General features: G+C 34.1%; 1 protein-coding gene across 1 annotated transcript; it reads right to left on the bottom strand.

The window, feature by feature from the left end:
* Window positions 1–3,450: 3,450 nt before the first annotated feature.
* Window positions 3,451–22,222, bottom strand: LOC149786774 (uncharacterized). The gene is made up of 3 exons (XM_089978254.1): window positions 22,075–22,222; window positions 18,581–18,755; window positions 3,451–4,883 (listed from the first exon to the last, which is right to left on the bottom strand). The coding sequence occupies exons 1-3, from the start codon at window positions 22,169–22,171 to the stop codon at window positions 4,280–4,282; spliced, it is 876 nt and encodes a 291-aa protein (XP_089834380.1). The 5' UTR covers window positions 22,172–22,222; the 3' UTR covers window positions 3,451–4,279.
* Between the last annotated feature and the right edge of the window lie 1,873 nt (window positions 22,223–24,095).

Raw genomic sequence — 24,095 nt, forward strand, 5'->3', positions numbered from 1 at the left:
GAAAAGATAATTTAATAGCAGATGCACTTTCCCGTGTATAGAAATGTATTATTTCGTGTACACTGTTTGTAATTCATATTAGTACTTCTTATATTTTTTTCTTAAAACTCGTGTATAATTAATCTATGGTAAAAAGAAAGCTTTATCATATAAATCTTTCCCTTTTTCGGGCGGGGGGAGGTGTTACAGATATCTGATTTAATTCATATATATTTTAATTTAATTGTTTGTCAGTTTTAAATTTTTAATTCTATTATATGCTTTTTATAATGTAAATTTGTTCTCTGGAGATGATATTTTTCTAGAAAATCATTTGACCTGAATCATTCTTCGTAAGCACCAGCTTTTGACCTAGATCCTGACCTTGATTCAAAATTAGTTGCAACCAAGTAAATAAGTGATAGCTTTATTTTAAAATGATTGGTTCTTGTCGAAGTCATGACTTAAGATGTAAACAATTTTTTATTATTTTTATTCTCGGAGTAAAATCATTGGTCTAATCAAGGCCATGTTCTGTGTACGTGACTTTTTATAAATTTAAACACAGTCACATGGCCCTTTGTTTCGCGATTCCAGTTTTTCCATTACTGCGCATCTGTTAGTTTTAATAGATATGCGTAGAGAGAGATTTCTGTTTTGGGCTTTTTACACTGCTATTAAGTTATTTTGATGTAACCAGATTCTGAGTTATAATTTTCTTCAGATCAGTTGGATTTCAAAAGGATTAATTATTTTTACTCTAGAAATGTTTTGAGGAGTGCTGACACAGAAATTTTGGAAAGACTTTGCTTACAAATTTAATTTGGATTTCCAACACCGGAGTGTCATTATTTGCATTTCTACAAGGAATTGTAGGCTTCAGCACTACATATTATAACATACGTCATCGTCTTCCATATTGGATTCTTCGTCGAGTTCGAACGTGAAATCATTAGAACATTTTGCTATTAGGACCAATAAAATTTTATTCTCGGACTATTTTTGGATTTGATGTTATAAAACCGTAAGTTCATATTTTCATTTATTGGACAGAATTTGACCTGGGAAATAAATTATTTGTTAAATTTTGAAAAGCTTGTTGTTTTCACTCTTTCTGCGTTACTGTTTATTAGAGCCTAAACAAGTGACATAATACATCGATAAAGTCATCTACAACAATACCTGGAAGGACCACACGTAAACGACCCTGAAGTTTTTAGAAAAGCTCAGAGAACCAAATCTGAAAACAAGCTTGAGTAAGTGTCTTTTTCCGTGCTTGTGTTACCTTTATGTGATATGTTCTGAGACATAATTAAATAAAACCTGTGGAAGGTAAGTTTAAAACTATTTCTGAGTTCCTCGTGCTTATCAAGTAAGAAGCAAATGTTGAGATTTTTCGGTAAATTTGCTCTAATTTTTCCATGATTGTTGAACCCCTGGCCAATTTGTTTAGTAAGTAAACCAGGTTTCACTTGTCAGACCAATGTCAAAAGGCGTTTGGTACGCTGAAGGCCATGCTCAAATGTGTACCATTTCAGTCAGCTCCATCTTTCACAGTATCTTTAAAATGTTTGTAGATACAAGTGATGTAGGGGTTGGATGAGTATTGTGCAGGAGGACAGCGATGGTGTTGATCATCCAGTGTGCCACATTTAAAGGAAACTGAATACGTACCAGATGAATTATACCACCATAGAAAAGAAATGCTTGGCTTTGATGATGGCCTTGCAATATTTTGAGGTGTACGTTAGAGCAGCTCCTTCTCCAATTGTTGACTTCAGCGATCACATACCCCTCACATTCATTAATAAAATGAAGAAGAAGAATCAAAGATTGTTATGGTAGAGTCTGATGTTACAATCATATAACATCTAAGTCAGGTATATCAAGGGAAAAGCAAATTTGATTGCAGATACACTTTCACGTACATTGAAGTAGAGTATTAGATTATTTGTATACACGTATGTGTCATTCATAGTCTTATGCAATATTAATTTCAAGTATGTTTCATATTTGAGAGAAAAAAGTTTTATCGCACAAATCGTCTCTTGTAGGAGGAAGGTGTTATGGATCTTTGTATCATGTTTTGAATTTGTAGTGCAATTTTCCTGCAATTGCCATCTATCGTGCAAGCCATATCATGTGATTAAATAATACATAAAAAGTATGTTGACGACCAAGGTATTTTAACGGGAATTTTCGAGAGTTAATAGTGATTCAGATATTGTTGGTTTGATGCGCAAATTGACATTATTTATACGCATATATTGTTATACAGTTATACAAAGACTTTGTAAGAGTCTTTGAATGGAATGAAATTATTTATTATATGTTTGTTGAATATAGCAGAGTGTAAAATATTTAATTGAAACTGTCTGTACTTTGAAGTGTATGTGAATTTGTTAAATTATTTGAATATTTAACTAATTCTTTCTGAATATAAAAAACTTTCCAGGACTTCCTTGCTAGTGTTCATTCACGGGAGACATTGAATTAAACACATTTGGATGAATAGCTGCGTTAAATTCAGTGGTGTTATAACTGTAGCACATTACCACTTTAGAACCTTCATTCGGAATATATTGGACCAGTTTCTGGATCAGTGACAAATTGATAATACAAGAAATGATTACATGCTAGGAAATCATAAAATGGAAGTTATTTTTAATTCTTTCAGTTTGTTTGATGTTACGTTTTAAATAAATTTATATTCTGGAAACTTGTTTGATTTTACTTGGTCTTGTTACTTAATCTTAACCCACTAGACGTAACAGTACACTCACATTCTCAACCAAACACACCCAACCCCTCAACCTACCTACCTGCCTATCGACCTACCTACCTACCTACCTACCTACATACATATATACATACATATATATATACATACATCCTGTTTTGTATATCTGTATTGTGCGCTAAACTTTTAGTCATGATTGTAGGTTGTTATGCTAACAGTCATTTGTAAACAACACATTAAGACTCCTAACGTTTGTCTATGATTGTAGGTTGTAAATAAAGATAATATTTCTAAACATGTTTACATAGTCCTTTCACCTTAGAAAGTTCTAGAAGCGAATTCGTAACCCACATCCTTGTTATTTTATCGTTTCTTAAGTTTTTATCACAGGTTCTGACAAATAAAAGTTATTAATTCCTATTTTAAGATCAGTCTAGTGTAATATTTTTTATTTGTGTTCAGACAGAATCATTTAATGAAATTATTCATTGGAATTGAAATGTGCTCAATAACCTTTGGGCTAAAAAACTGGGATTATTGGTTACTCTATCAAAAACAATCTGGATTACACTATCGTGATACATCAAGACTGTTAGTACATCACCACTTTCAACATTCGTGGCATTCATTCTGAACATTCTATATATTTGGACAGACATATGATAAACATTTAGGACTATTGTAGATTTAATTCACAATACGGTAGGTTCCTCTTAAATTTTATTTTATGACTATGAGACATAAATTTGTTGATTTTACTGAACCTTTTTGAGTTTGCTTCATTCTGTTACTTAGTTTAACACCACCAACTCGTAACACATACAGACATCATAAATCATGCAGACTGAATTTCTGCAGCGTAAGGTAATATCTTTTTGTACGTTGAGGAATTAATAGTCATAAATAAATATCACAAAAAGAATGTTCTGCTACGTGATAAGCCTGCTAGTCGTATTACTGGTGGGCCTGATTTCTAGTGAATATTTTCTTCAATCTTAACTGACACCTTTTGCAAAGATGCAAACGTGCTGGCAGTTGACTCAGGCTGACTTTACGTATGCATTTATTAACATCTCCGCACCCCCTTTCCCTGCCCTTCCTCCAAAATGACCCAACCATTTTCTCGTAATTCCTAATGCATACAAATAAAACACGTTAAAATCCTACAGTTATCAGCCTTGGATTTTAGATACAGTTAATTTGCTAAATGGCCGGCCTCTGAGAGAATTGCAATTGAAATCACTTGTAACTATGGTTATATAAATATTATCGATTTTTAAAAATATTTTTCTTTTTCTTTCTTCTATTACCATCAGCGCCGAAATTTAGCAAAGACTGATGGGATCTGGTAGCACTAATGAAAATGTTTATGCATTTGATCGTAGCTGTACCATCATTGCAATCCGCAGGACAGTTCGAGTTTATATAACTAATGTGACCGCTGTTATGTTTTGGCAAGTTTCTAACGCATTTCGCGATATTAAAATTATTTTTTTTCTTCTCCAGATTCTACCGCAAAGACTGTTGACATAGATCATGGTATATATTGCGGGAATGTTATCATTCAAATATCTGGAAAGAAACACGTGTCTTCTTCCCCGAGTCGGACAAACCTTTAGATTTGTTCTCTTTTTCGAGTAAAGCAAGAAGACGATTCTCAAATATCATCTCCATCGTGAATCTGCGATATAATGAGACAGGATCAATTTTGACAAACTGCCATTCGATTGGATTGAAAACAGTACTTCGAAGTTCGGTATTAAATTTCACGTCTTCCGTTTCCTCCTCCAGTTTGTCCACCATTGTGTCCAGTTCCTGCAGACGGCGATTCAGGAACATTTTTCGCTCAACGATTTCATCCCTCTCCTCATAGGACGTGCTAAGCCCTTTAAATTCAGATTTGGCCCGTTCCTTTCCAAAACACTGTGTCAAAATCAAAGGAAAATGAGTGGAGTAAAATGTAACGGATTTTGCATGTCTATCGAAAGCGATAGGTCTCAGATCAATTTCGTCGGCAAGGGCATGAAAATAATTGTCCTCACTGGAAAGTGGCTCTACAGGATTAACTAAGGGTCGCCGCTGAAGAAGTCTGGAGGTTGGAGCAAGGTGTCTTGTTGAACGTACTGGAGTACTCATCCTGCTTGCTGGTTTGGCAGTAGCTTTTCTATAATATAATATAATATAATATAATATAATATAATATAATATAATATAATATAATGTAATATAATATAATGTAATGTAATGTACTGTGATGTAATATAATATAATATAATATAATATAATATAATATAATATAATATAATATAATGTAATATAATAATTTCCTGGGTTACTCATATTGCTAGCTTGGCGGTAGTCTTTCTATACTACTACTATTACTACTACTACTACTACTACTGCTAATAATAATAATAATTATAGGTTACTGCATTTGTATGGGAAAATATGAACGAGTTTTGGGATGAAATACTGCACGACCTTGGGAGTCCAGTATATCCATCCGACAAAACGAGTTCATATTCTCCCATACAAATGCAGTAACGTTTTTGTTATATGCTCATTTTCTTATTCTACCTAATGCTTAATTATATTAACAAAATACACTACAAGAAACAAGATAACTAAATGTATGCCGTATTCCAAACTAATTACACAGGCGCAGATTCATCGTTACACAACAAAATAATTACTGGGCATATAACTCCGCCAAGATAAATTTGAACTTAGTCGCGCGCTCGACATAACTTTCGAAATAAAATGGCGTGTCTAGTTAATATTGAAATTTGGAGTAATACTGCGAATGAATCACATTGCAACAACCTTTCCATCGGATCTGGAATGAATAGATTTTGGTATTTTTGTCGATCCTGCGAAATGTCGTGATTATGGACTGGATTTATATGTGACAATTCCACATGAATTACATCGGATTGAAGAAGCGAGGGAGAAGCGTGCTGACATCTGCAAATGTGTTTCTGTTTCTGTCACTGAATTTTTAAAATCATAATGTGGAAAAATATGAAGTCTTTCAATTGCAATTATCAAAAAGACGCAATAGAATTTAATGCTTATTTAATTTTGAGTGAGGAGGATACAAATGTCCTTATTTTCGAAATTACAGTACAATTTCGAAATGTGTAATCAAGATTAAGAACCTTTTACATGGCTCATGTAATTTGGATTTGCAGAACGAAGAAAGTACAATTTGAGGAAATTCAGGATGTAAAACTGTAAGTATATTTTTTGCCATTCTTAGTATCAGCTAAAGAAGACAGTATATGCCTTGTCACTTGCATGTTATTTGTAAGGACCCTTTCTGGGGTCTACTGTAGAGCTAGCCTAAATCCGAAACATTGTAACAAAAAAGTTAACGCTAAATATGCCAAAGTAGCTGGTATGTGGCAGTCCACGAAACATATACTTTACTTCATTCAGAAACAAATTTAATCAAGCAAAACGTAAAGCGATTACAACGTGAGTGTATATGATTTGTTTACAAATCAAAAGCGCTTATGTCTGCGCTCATTGTTTCTTTACAGTATAAAGTGGCTCCTTTACGAGTGCAATATTGAAGATGCGCGCGAGTTCAGTATCGTAAAATATTGAACGATTCTGACAATGCCAAGTTAACGGAGAAAAAATGAGCATATACTAATAGTTAATATTAACACTATAATATAATATAATATAATATAATATAATAATATAATATAATATAATATAATATAATATGGCATGACATGACATAATATAATATGATATATGATAATATATGATAATATAAGACATGACATCACGTGACGTGACGTGACGTAACATAACATAACATAAAATAACATAACATAACATACCATAATATAACATAACATAACATAACATAATATAATATAATATAATATAATATAATATAATATAATATAATATATGATATGATATGATATGATATGTCATGGCATAGCATGATAATAAAATAAAATAGAGACAAACAGTCATGCATATAATTATATTGTTATAAAGGGTATACAATATATCAATTTAAATTATACAATTTTATATAGTGCATTAGAATTAAGTCCATTATGATAAAGAGTATCTAACTTATGAATCCAATAAGTTTCTTTTATGAGTCTATGCACAATATCTATTGGCATGAAAGAAAAATCAAGTAGAGAGTGATTATTGGTGTTAAAGTGTGTTGAAACATTAGAGAAAACTGAGGATCTCTATAATTTATTATATGAAAGCAACGATTATTCATTCTCTTAGAACGTTTTAGTGTTTGTCCCACATATTACATGCTACATTTTTTACAGGTTATTAAATAAATCACATTAGTTGATATGCAGTTAGCGTTATCGCGTGGAGAAAATACCTCTTTTGTATTAGCACTACTGAAAGAAGTACTTTCTCTTATGTTTGCACATTGAGAGCACAGTGTCTGTTACATTTAGATGACGAAAAGTGTATTTTTTAAAATTTTCTGTCTGTTTAGTTATGATTAAAAAATCTTGCAAATTCTTGGGTCTTCTATAAGCGAGAATTGGTTTTATTTTGAAAAGTGATTTGACGCTAGTTTTATTGGATAAATTTAGGAGACTATAATATTTATTAATTATACGACCTATATTAGGTAATGAAGGATTATACTGTATTGTGAAGGGAAACACATCTCTCTATTGTATTGTATTGTATTGTATTGTATTGTATTGTATTGTACTGTATTGTATTGAAAGACAAGACAGAAAATAAAAAAATACACTTTTCGTCATCTAAAAGTATGATGCCGTATTTCTTTATTGGTGATATGGTCTTTGTATGTGACGCCGAGGATCTTTCGGAAACATCTCATCTATGTAGCCGGTATCCTTTTCTCCATGTCCGCTGTTATGGTCCATGATTCGCAGGCATAGAGAAATATGGAGATCACCAGTGAGTGCATCAGTCTGACTTTTGAGCTGAGTGCGATGTTCTTGTCCTTCCAGATGGGCTTCAGTTTTGTCAGCGCTGCTGTTGTCTGTGCAATCCTGGAGAGTATTTCAGGCTTCAATCCTTCATCTGTTCATCTAGCTTTGTACCTTGGACCCTGATGTCAGTGATGATGCCCTTGATAATGTTGGTCATCATTTTGGTCTTCTCTGCACTAATTTCCATGCCATAGACTGCATAGGTTTTGCCAATTCTCTCTAGTAAGCTTGCTAATTCTTGCTTATTTCCTGCTAGTCTATCAATGTCATCAGCAAAACGTAAGTTTGTGATTGTTCTGCCTCCGATGCTGACTGTCCCTGTATGCTTATCAAGTGCGTCTGCAATGATTCTCTCCAGAAAGGTGTTAAATAGTGTGAGAGAGAGCAGACAGCCTTGTCTGACTCCGACTGTCGTTCTGAACCAGTCCCTATTCTGCCGTTGAAGTATACTGCACTGGTGGCCTTCTCATAGAGGTGCTCTATTACTGTGATGAGGATGGCATTGATGTTGTACAGGTTCATGGTAGCCCACAAGGCTGCATGCTTCACCCTGTCAAATGCCTTCTTGAAATCCACGAAGACGTGGTACAGATCTTGCTGGTGTTGGAGGTACTTCACACACACTATCCTGAAGTTGAAGATCTGTTATGTTGTGCTGCGCCCTGCTCTGAATCCCGCCTGCTCATCGGCAATGATCTTTTCAACCCGTGGTTTTATTCTGTTCAAGCAGTATCCCTAGCATGGCTTTGCTTGGATGGCTTATAAGACTGATTGTACGGTGGTTTTGATACTGTTGCAAGTTGTCTTTCTTGGGGAGGGTGATGATCAGTGATTGGGTCCATGGCGATGGCCATACTTCTGTTTTCCAGATCTTGTTGCAGATGTTTGTGAGGGCGCTAATCATTGCTCATCCCCCAGCTTGGATTAGTTCTGCTTGGATGTTGTCCACTCCTGCTGAATTACACTTTTTTCACTGATCTTACTTCGGCTTCTACTTCTTCGCGTATGATAGGGTGGTTGTCTTTGTTAGTTGCTGCAGAGACGTTGAGTACCTCTGGATCTATTGTGGCTCGGTGGTTGAAAGTTCTGCGCAGTATTCTGTCCATCTTTTCAGAATATATTTTTCTTCTGTGAGGCAGTTTCCGGCTTTGTCCTGTAAGGAGGTAACCCGCCGTTATATTGTGCTTGTTAGAACATGAACTAGTTGGTATGCTTTCCTGCCGTTGTTCCTTTTCAAGTTTCCCTCAATGTCTTTGGACATTTCTTCTATCCAGTTCTCTTTTGCTTTTTTTAAGCTTTTCTTGACTTCCCGGTTGACTGCCTTGTACTGCTCTGCCCATTTTGTATCGTTCGTTTTCTTCCTCAGTTCCCTCCTCTTGTCACACAGGTTCAGAACCTCAGCTGTGACCCATGGTTTCTTGACTGGGCGATGTCTACCGAGGATATCTCTGGCTGTTTCGGTCGTTGCTGTATTGAAGGTGGTGACCAACGTGTCCATGTCGGTATTGTCAGCATCGAGGATAGTAAATTTCCCACCAATCATTTCCTGGAAGGCTTTTGCTACTACCGGGTTTTCCTTAAATTTCTCGAGATCAAATTTTTTTTCTTGTTTGGCTCTCTTTATTGACCTTCTTTAGATGTAGCCTCATTATCACCAGATCATGGTCACTTCCTATGTCCGCCCCGGGAAAGCTTCTAGTTTTGGTGATGTTTATACTTGACTGTAGGCGCCTCTTCACCATGATGTCGGCGATCTGACTGATCATCTCCGCTTGGGCTGTGCCGTGTCCATCTTCTGGCTACTTTGTGCTGGCCGAAGGTGTTTGCCAGCATAAGGTCATTGTAACTAGCGAATTCCAGGAACCTCAGTCCTCTCTCATTTGTCTGTGCATTTCAGCAGGGCCCACATGTTCCTTTCCAGTTCATGCAAGCGTCCTAGCCTATCTTGGCATTCCAATCACCTTGCACAACCAGAATGTCTTTTTTCGGTGTTTTATCAACAATTTATTGAAGCTGGTCATAGAAGTCTTCCACATCCGCGTCATCATATTCTGATGTTGGGGTGTATGCCTGTATTATGGTGATGTTGAATGGAATTGCCTTGAGGCGGATGGTGATGAGCTGGCTGGATACTGGCCGACATCCCATGAGAGTGCTCACACCGTTCTTGTGTACAAGGAGCCCAACTCCCTGCTCATGTTTGTCTTCTCTGCCACTGAAGTACAATTGGTGTCCTTCCAAGGTAGTTGTTTCTCCAATGTTCTTCCATCGTATCTCACAGAGTCTAGGATGTTCTAGCGGTATCTGTTCATTTCATATATAAGCTCCTCACGATTTCCTGTTGATCTCAGTGTTCTCACATTCCAGGTGCCAATGGCGAGGTTGTTCCTGTCACGAATCTTGCTGCTCTGAGCACCAGTCATATACTTTCCACCTCCGCCCTCGTGCACGACGGAAGGCGCGGCCCTTGTTGAACCGTTTGTGGTGTGGTGGAACAAACACACTTTTCGGAGGAAACATTATGAACATTCACGTAAATGGCGCTTCCACTAACCCAGCAGACGTAACCAAGTGAACTATGTAACAACACCTTGGAATTTCTAGCGGTGGTCCAGTTTTGAAAAATTATCCTGTCCGTGACAAATGGTCTATTGATTAAAAGGACAGTTGCTATTTTAGTTGTTATTTATTTAAAATATACACTTTTAAATATTATTGTTTATATAATTGTTGAACACAGCTGCAATTCTTGTCTGGTACTATTTTACACGCGCACTTAATCAAATGTGCTTCGACTGAGCCAGAATGAAATGCAGAAAATTATTTGTTCTTCCTTTTCTTTCTTTCCACTCTAAATGAAAACTGTGATGAAAAGAATCTCAAATGGATAACGATTTAATATCGTGTATATTTTAGATCATGCCATATATATATATATATATATATATATATATATATATATATATATATATATATATGCTCATTTTCCCCCGTTAACTTTACATTGTCAGAATCGTGCAGTATTACCCGGTATTGAATCCGCGCGACAATACACATATAGCATTCACGTGCATAAAGGAACTAGTTTCTACTGTCAACAAACAATGAACGCAGACGCCAGCACTTTAGATTTGTACACAAATCATGTACACTCGCGTAAGTGGCTCTTTACGTTGTGGTTGTTTAAATTTGTTTCTGAATGAACTAAAACAGATGTTTCGTGGACTGCCACATACCAGTTGCGTTGGCTCATTCCGCGTTGATACAATGTTACGGATTTAGGCTGGCTACAGTATATAACAGACGCAAGATAAGGTCCTTACAAAAACATACAAGGGACAAGTCATATACTCTCTTCTTTAGCTAGTGATAAGAATGGCAAAATAAAATATACTTACAGTTTTACATCCTGAATTTTGCATCCTCCTTACTGCACTCAAAATGAAATAAGCATTAAATTACATAGCGTCTTTTTGATAATTGCAGTTGAAAGACTTCATATTTTTCCCACATTATGATTTCAAATATTCAATGACAGAAACAGAAACACATTTGCAGATGTCAACACTCTTCTCCCTAGCTTCTTAAATCTCATGTATTTCATGTGGAATTGTCACATACAAATCCAATCCATCATCACAAAATTTCCTAGAATCGAGAAAAATACCAAAATCTATTCATTCCAGATCAAATGGAAAAGTAGTTGCAATGCACATTTATTCACAATATGAATCCAAATTTCAATTTTAACTAGACACGCCATTTTCTTTCGAAAGTTATGTCGAGCGCGCGACTAAGTTCAAATTTATATGGGCGGAGTTATGTGCGCAGTAATAATGTTGGTTTGTGTAATGATGAATATGCGCTTGTGTATTTAGTTTGGAATGCGGCATACATTCATTTACGTTGTTTCTTGTAGTGTATAATGTTTATATAATAATAATAATAATAATGAGGACTTTGTATAGCGCCTAATCTTTAGAAGCTCTAAGCGCTTTACATTAGACAACACCTACAAGATAAAAAACATATAATAATATTATTACAAAAACAAACACCATGAAATTAGAAAAACATTAAAAAACGTGCTGAGAATATTTCAGGTAGGAAACATTATTAGGTCTTTAAGTTTGTTCCTGCAGTCGAAATAAGTGAGTTTTGAGAGCCCTCTTGAGTGTGATCACTGTGTTTTTGTGTCTAAGTTCAGTGGGCAATTCATTCCACGTTGCTTGGCCCTGGTATGCAAAGGAACGCTGTCCATATGACTTTGTTTTCATAGTGGGAATAATGAGTATACGATTGTCAGAAGAGAAGCGTAAGTATCTTGCTGGTGTGTACACATGGGTGAGGTCGAATATAATTATATAATTAAACCTTAGGTAGAATACAAAAATGAGCATATGAAAAAAGGTTACTGCATTTGTGGGAAAATATAAACTTGTTTTGTCGGAAGGATATACTGCACTACCAAGATCGTGCAACTATAATAATGCCTAATCGGAATAAAGGTGATGCAAATGACCCTTCCAGCTACAGAGACGTCAGTTCATTATATGCATGAAACAAAGTATTTACATCAAAGTTAATAATACGATAAACAAATGGATAAACGAAAATAAATTACTTGGCAAAGAAAAAAGCTTGCTTTAGGATAGTCTGTGTATATTATATACATTAATCTGTACATATCCTTAAACATAGGATGGTGAACTACTTTCCGTAGTTATAGACCAAGTGCAAGCCTTTAAGAGAGTATAGAGGAATATTTTGCACCAAAAATAAATACTAGTTAGTCAAAATATTAGTGAAAAATGTTAAGAATTGTTCATATAATCTATAATGGTGTAAAGAGCATGTGCTATTTCCAAACAATTTATGGCTTGTTTTATTGTTTCATGGGCGTTGTACAGTCTTTACTCTTTCCATTAGTTTTGGACGATCTACAACTGTTCACAGCTTAGAGAAAAAGAGGACTTTCGATTGAAATCTTAGAACAATAGTATTGTCGTAGGCAGACGATTTAATTGTTTTTACTTCACACTGCCAATCAGTTGCAAAATATGCTCAACAGATCGCATACATAATGCCTACAGTGAAAATTAACAACGTGAATATAGGAAAAGAACCCGCAAGATAAACCCGCACCCCTCCCCCCCCAAAAAAAACCCTCCCTCCGAACAAAGCAACAAAACAAAAACGAAACAACAGTAACTGTATTTCACAAATGTGGATTTCTCACAGATGGTGTGAAAAGCGGTACAATGGCCCTACATACGTTAAGACTGATTCATATTACAAATACCTAGGATGTATGTTTTCTTCAAATTATTCTAGGCATATATATGGCAGAAAGCTTTATCATTGCAAGCATTAAATTCTATGCATATGTTGATGGAATGTTGTTCAAAATGAAGAAAAATATCAGTAACTCTATTCCTTTGTCTGTTTGACTTGAAGATTGCTCCATTTTCTTAAGTTTGGGGTTGAGGTTTTGGGTTTTCATGATACTAAAGCTACTGAAAAAGTTAATTTTCTGTAAATATATTCTTTGCATATCTAAGTTTATACCAAATACATTTGTAGATAATGAAATCTTTAGAATTAATATGCTGAATATAAGATATAAACCTAGTATTCAATATTGGCTCAGAATTCGAAAAATGCCTGACGACAGATATCTTCAACAATTTTACAATTTATAACTACTATGGGCGACACTTTTGACTGCTGGGCTAACGTTGTTTAAAAGCTTTTGTTTACGTATAGATTTTTCCGAGTTTGGTATAATGAGGTGGTGAATGGTGAAAATATATTTCTTAAAATGTTCAGTCAGAAACGTGAAGATATTTTATGCAAAAGCTTCAAGATGAGACTCAATCTATGAAAAAAGCTGTAAGTCCAATATAGGTCATTGAAAATAGAATTCACTTTTCAAAAATATATATAATATATTACTAAATAGAGATAAACAGTTTCATCAATATTTGTATTACGTATAATAGACACTTATTACAGATATAGAAAAATATATATACATATATATATTTCTTGATATAATCTTGACAAATGTTAAATAGGTTGTTGTTGAGTTTAATTATAGTACCTTCATCATAACTCAGTTTATATAATAAAAGAATATGGTGTGCATAACGCTTACTATCAAGTATTTTATAAATAATTAATCATATTATATTGAGAATTACTGATAAATTTACTTTCATTTATAAAGAATTAGTAAACTTATTTTTATGATATTAGATTATACATTAATAATTAGATTTTTTTCTGCAAGGTAAAATAATATGAAAATATTTTTATCAAATTGTAAACAAGGGACATAATTTAAAAAAATGAAAAAGTAAATAATGCATGTCATATTGTGTTTTGGAATTTAGACCTTATGGATATACCGTATTAAGACGGTGAATCCAATAGGTTTCCTTTAGCAGACGTTCCATTTCAAAATCAGCTTTAACAATAGGTTGGAAGGAGAAATCTTGCAATATATGGGAAATTTTTTTAAAATGTGCGGCAACATGAGATGAAAATGATTGATCGATATAATTTTTTTATATCTGATCTATGTTGGTTCATACGTTTAGACATTTGTTGACTGGTTTGTCCAACATATTGGATGCCACATTTTTTGCATGTTATCAAATAAATAACATTTGATGTTGCACAATTGGTATCACAACACATATTAAAAGTTTCTTTCTTATCATTACTATTGAAAGAAGTATTTTCATTAATAAATGAACAGTGTGAACATCTAGGTCTATTACATTTAGTTGATGATCCTATTTTATATGATGGTTTTTCTAATTTGGAATTAGCTAGGAAATTTTTAAGATTTTGAGTCCTTTTATAAGCAAGTGTGGGTTTGCTTTCGTGTAGCGATTTAACACTTGCTTTACATGATAAGTTTAATAAATCCCAATATTTATTGATAATCTTACCTGTATTAGGCAAACTTGGATTATATTCTATAACAAAAGGAATGATGTCTTCATTTCTACTTTTGATTTTATATTGTAAAGATTCAAGCTGTGTAAGAGAAGATACTTTTTGGAAAGCAGTATTAATGATGTCACTAGGGTAATTTCTATTTAAAAAATGCTGACCTAACTCTGTCAAAGATGATTTAAAAACAGCGTCATCCGAAATAATTCTTCTATATCTTTTTGCTTGACTATATGGTATCCCATTTTTACATGATTTAGGATGGCATGAAGAATATTCAACATATTGATGAATATTCGTGTTTTTAACATGAACCATGGTAGTAATGTCATTATTTTCATTTTTCACGACAACTACGTCCAAAAATGAAACTTTAGTTTTTAGAGACATTGAATGTAAATTTTATTGTTGGATGCAATTTGTTTAAATTGTCTATAAAGTAATAAAGGTCTTCTAATGAATAACTCCAAATCATAAAGATATCGTCTAAAAACCATAACCATACATCCGGTTTTAAGAGGCATTTATTTAGAAAATCATTTTCTAATTATCCCATAAATAAAGATGCATAAGCAGGTGCCATTGACTACCCATTGCTGTTCCCATTTGTTGGAGATAGTTTGTATTACCAAATTGAAAAAAGTTGTTTTCGAGCACAAATTTTATCAAATCACAGATATGTTCTTTTGATAGTTTATATGTATATTCGTTTTCTTCAAGATAATATTTACACGCTTTGATACCATCATTGTGTGGTATATTCGTGTAGAGTGAAACCACATCAAGTGTAACAGGGAATGAATTTTCAGTTAGTTTCGGTAAAGATTTCAACTTGGTAATGAAATCAAAAGTATCTTTGACATATGAAGGTAGTGATTTCATCAGTGGTTGTAAAATGTGATCAATATATTGCGATATATTATTTGTAATTGAGTTAGATGTAGAAATAATGGGTCTACCTGGATATTCTAAAGGTAGTGACTTATCAACCGCTTTATGGTTTTTTTTGATAAAATATAAAACTGAGGTGTGCGTATTTTACTTGGGAAGATATCTAGTTGATCATATATGGAACACATGTGTACAGAGGTTTGATTAATACATTGGCTTATTTTTTCTTTCATTTCTTCAGAAGGATTATAGGAAAGTTTTGTGTAATATTCTTCATCATTTAATTGTCTTTCTACTTCTTTAATATAGTCCTCCTTTTTCATTATTACTATGGTGCTAGACTTATCAGCTTTTCTTAATAATAATACATTCATCTTGCGATAAGCTACGTAAAGAATTTAGTTCTTCTTTAGATATGTTTGTAAAATGTTTTCATTTAGGACTGCTATTTAAAATTTCTTGTTTAGTTGCTTCAATATAAAAATCGAGATAAATATCTCGTCCACTAGAATGTGTAAATGATGGTTCTTTTTTATTGTAAAAGGGTTTATTATGTAGATGAAAACTATTTTCATGTTGTGAAGATGTACATGATTGTGAGAAAAAATCTTTTAATTTTCACGATCTTGTGTATTTGAAAAATGCTTCTGCTAAATTAATATTATCATGCACTTTGGTTCTCGGACAATATGATAATCCCTTACCTAGAAGAATGTAACCACTATTACTTAGAATTCGTTTAGAAAGGTTTCTTTTCCTCTTTCGATTTCCTTTTTTCTTTTCTTTTCTTTCCCCCATCTGTTCTTGTTTTGTATTTTAATGAATCTCCTATTCTTTCTTCTGTCTGTGTAGTTTTCAACAGATACTTGAGGGTTTCCATTAGACTTTGTATTGTTGCTATAACGGTTCTGTTGGATTCTTGTGTAGTTTTCTTCGCCCCATTTTTTACTGCATCTGCATAGGTCGCCTTTTGTGTGTCTGGAGCTGTTAAGATTTTTGCTTGATCATTTTTGCGATTGTTTCGAGTGGGTCTATTATTGTTTTCAATGCGATTTGGTTTATAGGTAATTCTTGCCCTTGGTGATACTTGTTCCATTTCCTTTTCATGTCTTGGTTGTTGGTTATTCCGTGTATGATTCTTAGTTATTGCACGTTTCCTTTTTACATTGATGAAATCAATTTCATCTGCTGATTTGTTTGGTTGTTGATTATCTCTTTTTGATTTTCCTCTAGTTATTTTCGATGCTGATGTTTCTCTTTGTCCAGGAAGATTGTTTTTCTCTCTCTGTAAATTCTGTAACTTTTTAAGTTGACTTGATAATAGTTCGTCTTTTTTTGGATTCAGTTTTCAAAAAACGTTCTTCATCAAAAATGCCAGTATTTCCTTTTTTTAAAAGTTTTTAGTTCATCTCTATGTTCTTCTAGTTCCTTGCATATCTTGATCACTCTACTCTGATGTTCTTCTTTTAGTCTCATATATTTCCAAAGATACCTTTTCCAATAGGAAGTCAATAGATTCTTGAAATTTCTCTGATGCTGTATCATTCCCAATATGAACTTTTAATTTTAAACGCAGTCCCTTTGGCACAAGATTGTCTTCCAGAGAATTTTCAAGAAAGCGTGCGTATAATCCATTTTTCATCTGTTTCTCCGCTAATTTTTCCATTGTCGTTTTTAAATAAGTCTTTCTATTGCTAATTCGTGGATCATTTGTTCATGCCATGGTGTTGTCAAGGTTTTCTTGATAAATTATAACATAAACAACAACAACACGACGAATGTGTGACCGGTTTCGCTTTAATGCTTTATCAGATTCATATATATACATACATACATACATACATATATATATATATATATATATATATATATATATATATATATATATATATATATATATATATATATATATATATATATATATATATATATATATATATATATATATATATATATATATATATATATATATATATATATATATATATATATATATATATATATATATATATATATATATAATTGTTATGAAACAGAGTCTCTAACGTAATCACTTAGAGCTGTTAACCTGTACATCAGATAACAGGAACAAATGAAAATGTTTTATGCAAAAAGACTGTCAAATTTGTAACGTTAATGTCGAAAATGGATTTCGCTTTATTACTTGCTTGTCCGCATTACAGAGAATTCGAGGAAATATGTACCCATTCTAGAGATACGAAATCCAACCTTCGACATATTTAGGACTTTTATACAAAATGATACTTGGAAAATTTAGATGTCTAATTGAGTAATGCTTACTACGAAAGCCATACAAATTAAATAAGCCATTTAATCATTACTGCATTGACTATAGACCAGCATCTAGACCAGTATAACAACATTGTTTTGATCCATGCAAGCTTTAGGGCTCTCTATAATGTATGCTGTTTGATTACAATGCATATATATATATATATATATATATATATATATATATATATATATATATATATATATATATGTGTGTGTGTGTGTGTGTGTGTGTGTGTGTGTGTGTTTCACCCAATTGAAACAAACAGTGATCCATGATCAATATTCCTGTGTTTAACACACAAAAAACTTATGTACCGTATGATGTATGGATATGTATCATGGGCCTGTGACATGTATTACAAATAAACAGTCTTCTTCTTCTTCTTCTTATTATTATTATCATTATTAGGCATATACATTATTTTGAAAAAGGTTACACATATACACCAGACATTGCGGAATGTGCTATCCCTGGAACCTACAAGAGAATACAGAGTACTATAAATTTAAATTTGCATGGGGGAAAGAATACCATTATACGATAGGAGAAGTTTGAGTTCGTTTCCTAATGGGAATAATCCTAGGGTTCTAGGTTTACGGCAGATATTGCCTAGCCTGAACGCACCAACCCAGATATCTTCTGAATTAATAGCACAACCCTAAGAAATGGTGGAACTGAGTCTGAATGGTACTAAAAGGCTAATCTTTTGTCTGTCAGCTTTCCACATAACATGAGTTGTATTACCTTGTTGATGAGGAATTTTTGATTTCTGGTGTCCATTTATTTTCTGAAATCGGTTCATTAGTCAGAATGAATCTCTTTCTCATTTGATTCCTATGGTAAGGAGGATGGGGCACTCTGAGATAAACTGGTGATACCTTCCGGTCATGCTGGGCTACCTGCTGCCTATGTGCCCTAACTGAAATGAAAAACATTCTGAAATTGATAGCGAATGTACGCCGATGCAGATCAATTTTAATCAGTGATACGTAAGTAGAAGGTTTAAATAAAATCCGTTCATGTGAAAATGTGTATACAGCCTACATTCGATGTATCTATTTTTATCTGCAGTCACACGTGTCTATGAGACTGTTTACTGTCATTTCTAATTTTGTTGAGCTCCGAGTTCAAGTTTTCGATAAGGTGTAGTGGTCGTTTGTACTTAAAATGAAGACAGTTGTTGAATGAATAGCAATATCATATCGGAGGCAAACTTAAAAATACAACGCCAGCTTATGGATTCTATTCCACGTGTTCGGCTTTTCGAAAAGAATCCCAAAGACCAATTGGCTATTGACGTCCACATTCCAGACCTCAAATGTTTGTGCTTTACAAGTAGATGGAGACCCTGCAAAGAGTGTATTTTTTTATATATGTTTGTTCGAAAGCGTTTGGTTTGTCTTTCTATTTATATCATCTTTCTTGGCTATAATTTTATTATTTTAGAAGTTGTTTCTGTTAAAAATTTTTATTATAAAAAGTGTCCTCGTTATGAAATATTGACTGCTTGGTTCAAAATTCTTTATTTTTCCATTTGTGTTTGTTTTTGATCAGTGAATGAGAAGAGACACAGTTTAGTAATAATCTAGTAATAATGTATAAAATTTGATCAGTTTTGCTTCATATGAAACTTTAGTTCCAGCAGAATGTAAAGAAAGTTAATGCGTCAATAAAGGTGAGTGTATTTTGCAGTGAGTACTTGCATGTAAAAACAGTAAAGAACATGAAAATGGCCTTCGTACTACTAGTTCCATGTTTTGCATGTATAATGACCAGTGTCCTGAAGAAAGCTTTATCGAGAATCTCTTGCCAGCCATCCTGAACCTATCAGAGAAGTTTATTCAAAAATGATCACAAAAATAAACAGAAGTCATCGTTAGGACTTTAAATTTCAGGCTCGCACTAATTTCCTGGAGGAAATCTGAAGACAGAAGTCCCTATTTAGCTTTAGTACAAGTCTGAAGTGTTAGATCTGAAGTCTGAAGTCTAAAACTGGATGTACGAAGAATCAACTAGGAAGTTAGAAGTCCCCCAGGACTTTTATAATATATTTCTTTGAGGACTGGATCCTTGAAAACCCACGAGTTTTCCAAAAACATTAATTTTCTCCCAGCTGTTCCAACACACAAATATTCATATAATATCTCCAAGCATAATCTCAGCTGACTGTCTGTATTATTTGTATTAAATGATCTGACTAGAAGCAAAGTACTGAAACGACCATTATGTAAAACGAGGATAATTATACTCAGAGCGCATGGCAAGCAGACAAAGCATAAGAACATGTGAGATATCAATATTAGAATCTCCACAATAAGTACCTTTTTTTGGGGCGGGGGTGGGTGGGTAACGCCATAACAGGCTATACATAGCGGCCAGTAGGAGGAAGAACCTCGAAAAATCCCGGTAAGAACCACCGATCCATGAGAAGCTTTCTCACATACCCACATTGGCTGAGCACGAGACTAGAACCCACGAGAAGAGAAGTGTGTTGGCAGTGATCTGTAATAGCAAGCGCAGTAGACCGTCCACCCCCCACCCACCCCGTTACAAAAAACACAATCATTTTATTAAAACCCAAATATAGTGTTCTGAGATCACACATGATAAGTGACTTTAGATATTGTGTTATGTTTGATTAGGACTGTAATTGTATAGGTCCCGCCTTCAGTTTGTTTTCACGTTCCATAGAGTGTGATTTTAAAGAAAAATAATTTCCCAGGTTTATCTCAATGTTATCCTAAGGTCTAAAGAAAAGACATTGTAAATCTTAGGTATAGTTAAAATAAAGTTCAGTGATATTTGTTTTGGTGTAAGATTAAAAGATGAACTGTGGTTTACGAAGTATACAGTTTTGCCTTACTTCGGATGTGTACCTCTCAAACATATGTTAGCTCTACTTGGTCATTAGCACTTCATTAACTTCAAATGTAAATTAGGAAAATACAAACAATAAACACGAACTGATAGTACGTTTTATAAGTCAGTTATAGCTCGTTTAGAATATGTGTGTGTTTCACTTTTGTTTGGTCCATGACTATAGATTATATGTTGATGGAGCTATAAACAAGTTGTATGTAAGTTTCAATTTCAATCTTGACCGCTTCCGTGTCCTAGTGGTTAGAGCGTCCGCCTCGGATGCGGGAGGTCGCGGGATTGAAGACCGGCCGAGTCATATCAAAGACTTATAAAAACAGTACTAGCAAATGCCTCGCTAGGAGCTCAGCATTAAAAGGTTAGTATTAGGACTGGTCGGCCTGGTGTCAGGATAATGTGACTGGGTGGGACATCATGTTACATGTCTTCGGCATAATGCCCCAGTCCTAGACATCACTATAAATTTCCACATTGCAGACATCCTAGCAATATGACTGATTGTTTTTAAAGCTACGTTCAATGTCCAAATCACACACACACACACACACACACACACACACACACACTTTACATCTTAATTATAAATATGTTGATAAGTTTAGAGTAATTTTCTAATTGGATTATTAAGTTAGGTGGTCCCGAGTCAAGTTGAGCCGTGGAAATGTATATAAGAATGAAGAAGAGAACAGTCAAATCATTCCTATTTCCTAGTTTACTTATATTCACTCTGCAGATGTATTTCGAGTTGTGTTTAGATTTAGTTCGAGAGTCATATTTTTAAAAACTAAACCATTTATTTGAATTACAAAGTACTCATAGGAATGTCTGGAGAAAATCAAGATTTTGGGGCTGTTGTGAATTCACTCACAGCCGTTCTGGATAATACCATGGTGATAAATCAAGACTGTTAGTAAGTCAGCACGTTCAGGACCTGGAATTCATTCGGAGCGTTATTCTTTGGACTTCTGACGTAACTTTACCGATAATGTTGGATTTAGTTCACAATACCACAACTTCGTCTTAAATTATCACTTTATGACTTAGAGAATTAAATCTGTTGTCAAGTTTTACAAAACGTGTTGCTTTTGCTTCTTCCTGCCACCTAGTTTAAGACCATAGAGTCGTAACAATAACATCATTAAAGCGGAACTATAGTCATCATTTGCGCGACTGTTTTCAGCACTGCATTTACCGACTGCGGAGTCAACACGCAAACTCAAAAAGAGATAATAATTTTAACAAGAAAAGATAAGGTATTAAACGTTTTTAACTGATACTTGTATCCTATTTTACTGTTAATAAAATATTGAAGATGAACAATTAATTGAAACGTTTTCTCCATCACCTTGTCATGCACTTACTGATGTTGCTATTATAATCGCTCCACGTCGGCTGTTCCTCAACAAAACGCCATATTCGTAGTTTGGAAATGCTGGAACGTTCGACGTCGACCTCCATCTACAGCTTGACGACGCCTGATCCTGTTGAAGTGACGTCAAAATAGCATGACGTTCGTAGTGTTTGATCTACGTCATACGGAGTGTATTATTGCTTTTGGTTTTAGACGTAATGTGAATATTTACATATTTAAAGTAAACTGTCATCACTTGCAGACTATAATATACTTAGGCAATTAGTTTACTTTAATACTAGCTTGAGTTTATCTACCCTTTCCCACCCAGTGTATTGGACAGTTGGATAGTTATTTTTCATAAGGCAACTCCTATTGAAAAGTTCGAATTCACCGAAACTGTGTTTGAATTCGCTTTACACAGTTTCCATTTCTAAGCAATTTTGTACTTAACACTACCTGCTTGCAACTGACAAGAAAACATTTATTTAGACGTAACACGCGCGCGGCTGTCTGTACGCTAATAACGCACGTGTGACAAAATTTTGATTAAAAAAATCATTTCAAACTAATTATTTTAATGATTTGTTAATGATTTATTTCAAAATATTATCTGGGGCTGGCCACCAGCCTCGCTAGCGGAGGTGGGTGGTAAGCCTCACTCCCCCCCCCCCCATCTAGTCGCTACGCGACTACGGGAATGCCTTCGTCATTCTATACTTACATGTGGGGAAAACTTGTCAAGCTGCTTTTAGCTAAATAAGCCATTACATGTTACCATTATCCTGTATTTACGAACAGATTCTTCCTTGTTTATTTACATGATCACTAAATCTATCGACCTACTCAGCCTAACAAAATCAAATTATAATGGTCATAATACACCTTACATGCTGTAATCACGTGATCTTTTGATCTTTTGACTTCTGACGTCAACCTAGGCCTACGAGATTTTGGATAACGATCGTGAAAAAGTAGGTCATATTCGAAGCCTAGGTTTGCAAGCACTATATTTTTGGATTCATTATCGGCTTCTTACAGAGATGAATTATGTTTTAGTTGTTATAGCTGAGAAAATAAACCGTTTTCCTTGGATTTTATGGCTCGATGAAAAGTTGCTTAACTTCCTGGATCCCGGTAGTAAATTTGCTACCCTGTGCCGATAACGCCGGAATTCGAACTTTTCATTACGGAATGTGCTCTGACTTTCCGTCACTATTAGGGTTGGGATTTTTGTACCGCTGTATTTCCGAATATAACTCAGCACGTACCACGATATACCGCAATTATATTAGGGAGAAACAACTGAATGTTTTGGAGCAGTGGCTTTTTCATTTCCGGCTGTCACTAGCTAGAATAAAGATCTTTCTTTTATTTATAAGTCGATATTATAACTATTATAACTATTATATTCCTATAGACAAAAAACAAATTATTTTAAAATTAAAGAAAATCAAATATCATTCACACCCCCAAAATTAAATTTGCTACGTGTATCTTACTTGTGGTATACGTCGTAACTTTAAAGATGTAAGTAAAATGGAATGAGGAGGCTAGACTATAGCTGACACCCTGTAAAATACATTGTGTTTACATTTGACAACTTGTTGATAAAAGAAGGAAGTGTTGACACTGAAGCTTACACATTTACTAACTAAACTATTGATATGACATGCAGTGGTAGGGGCCCCAAGCGCTCTCCGTCACGGATTACTGCCATTTCACCTCCGGACATGAAAACTTACTGGACATGAAAACTTACGTAAAATTGTAACATAAATAACCATCCTCTTGAATTTCAGGATGACACTCAGTATTATATATATATATATATATATATATATATATATATATATATATATATATATATATATATATATATATATATATGGATGCCGTAACCCGATGATTTGGGTCCAAATCTCTGTGGAGTACGAATGATAAATTCTCAAACCTGTATGATAATATCATTTATCTCTGTTTAAAAATCATGTTACTGCTATTCAGTATTCTCCTGTACCATCCGGGGAT

Source organism: Sinohyriopsis cumingii, chromosome 12, assembly GCF_028554795.1.
Source record: "Sinohyriopsis cumingii isolate HCF-2022 chromosome 12, ASM2855479v2, whole genome shotgun sequence".
NCBI lineage: Eukaryota > Metazoa > Mollusca > Bivalvia > Unionida > Unionidae > Sinohyriopsis > Sinohyriopsis cumingii.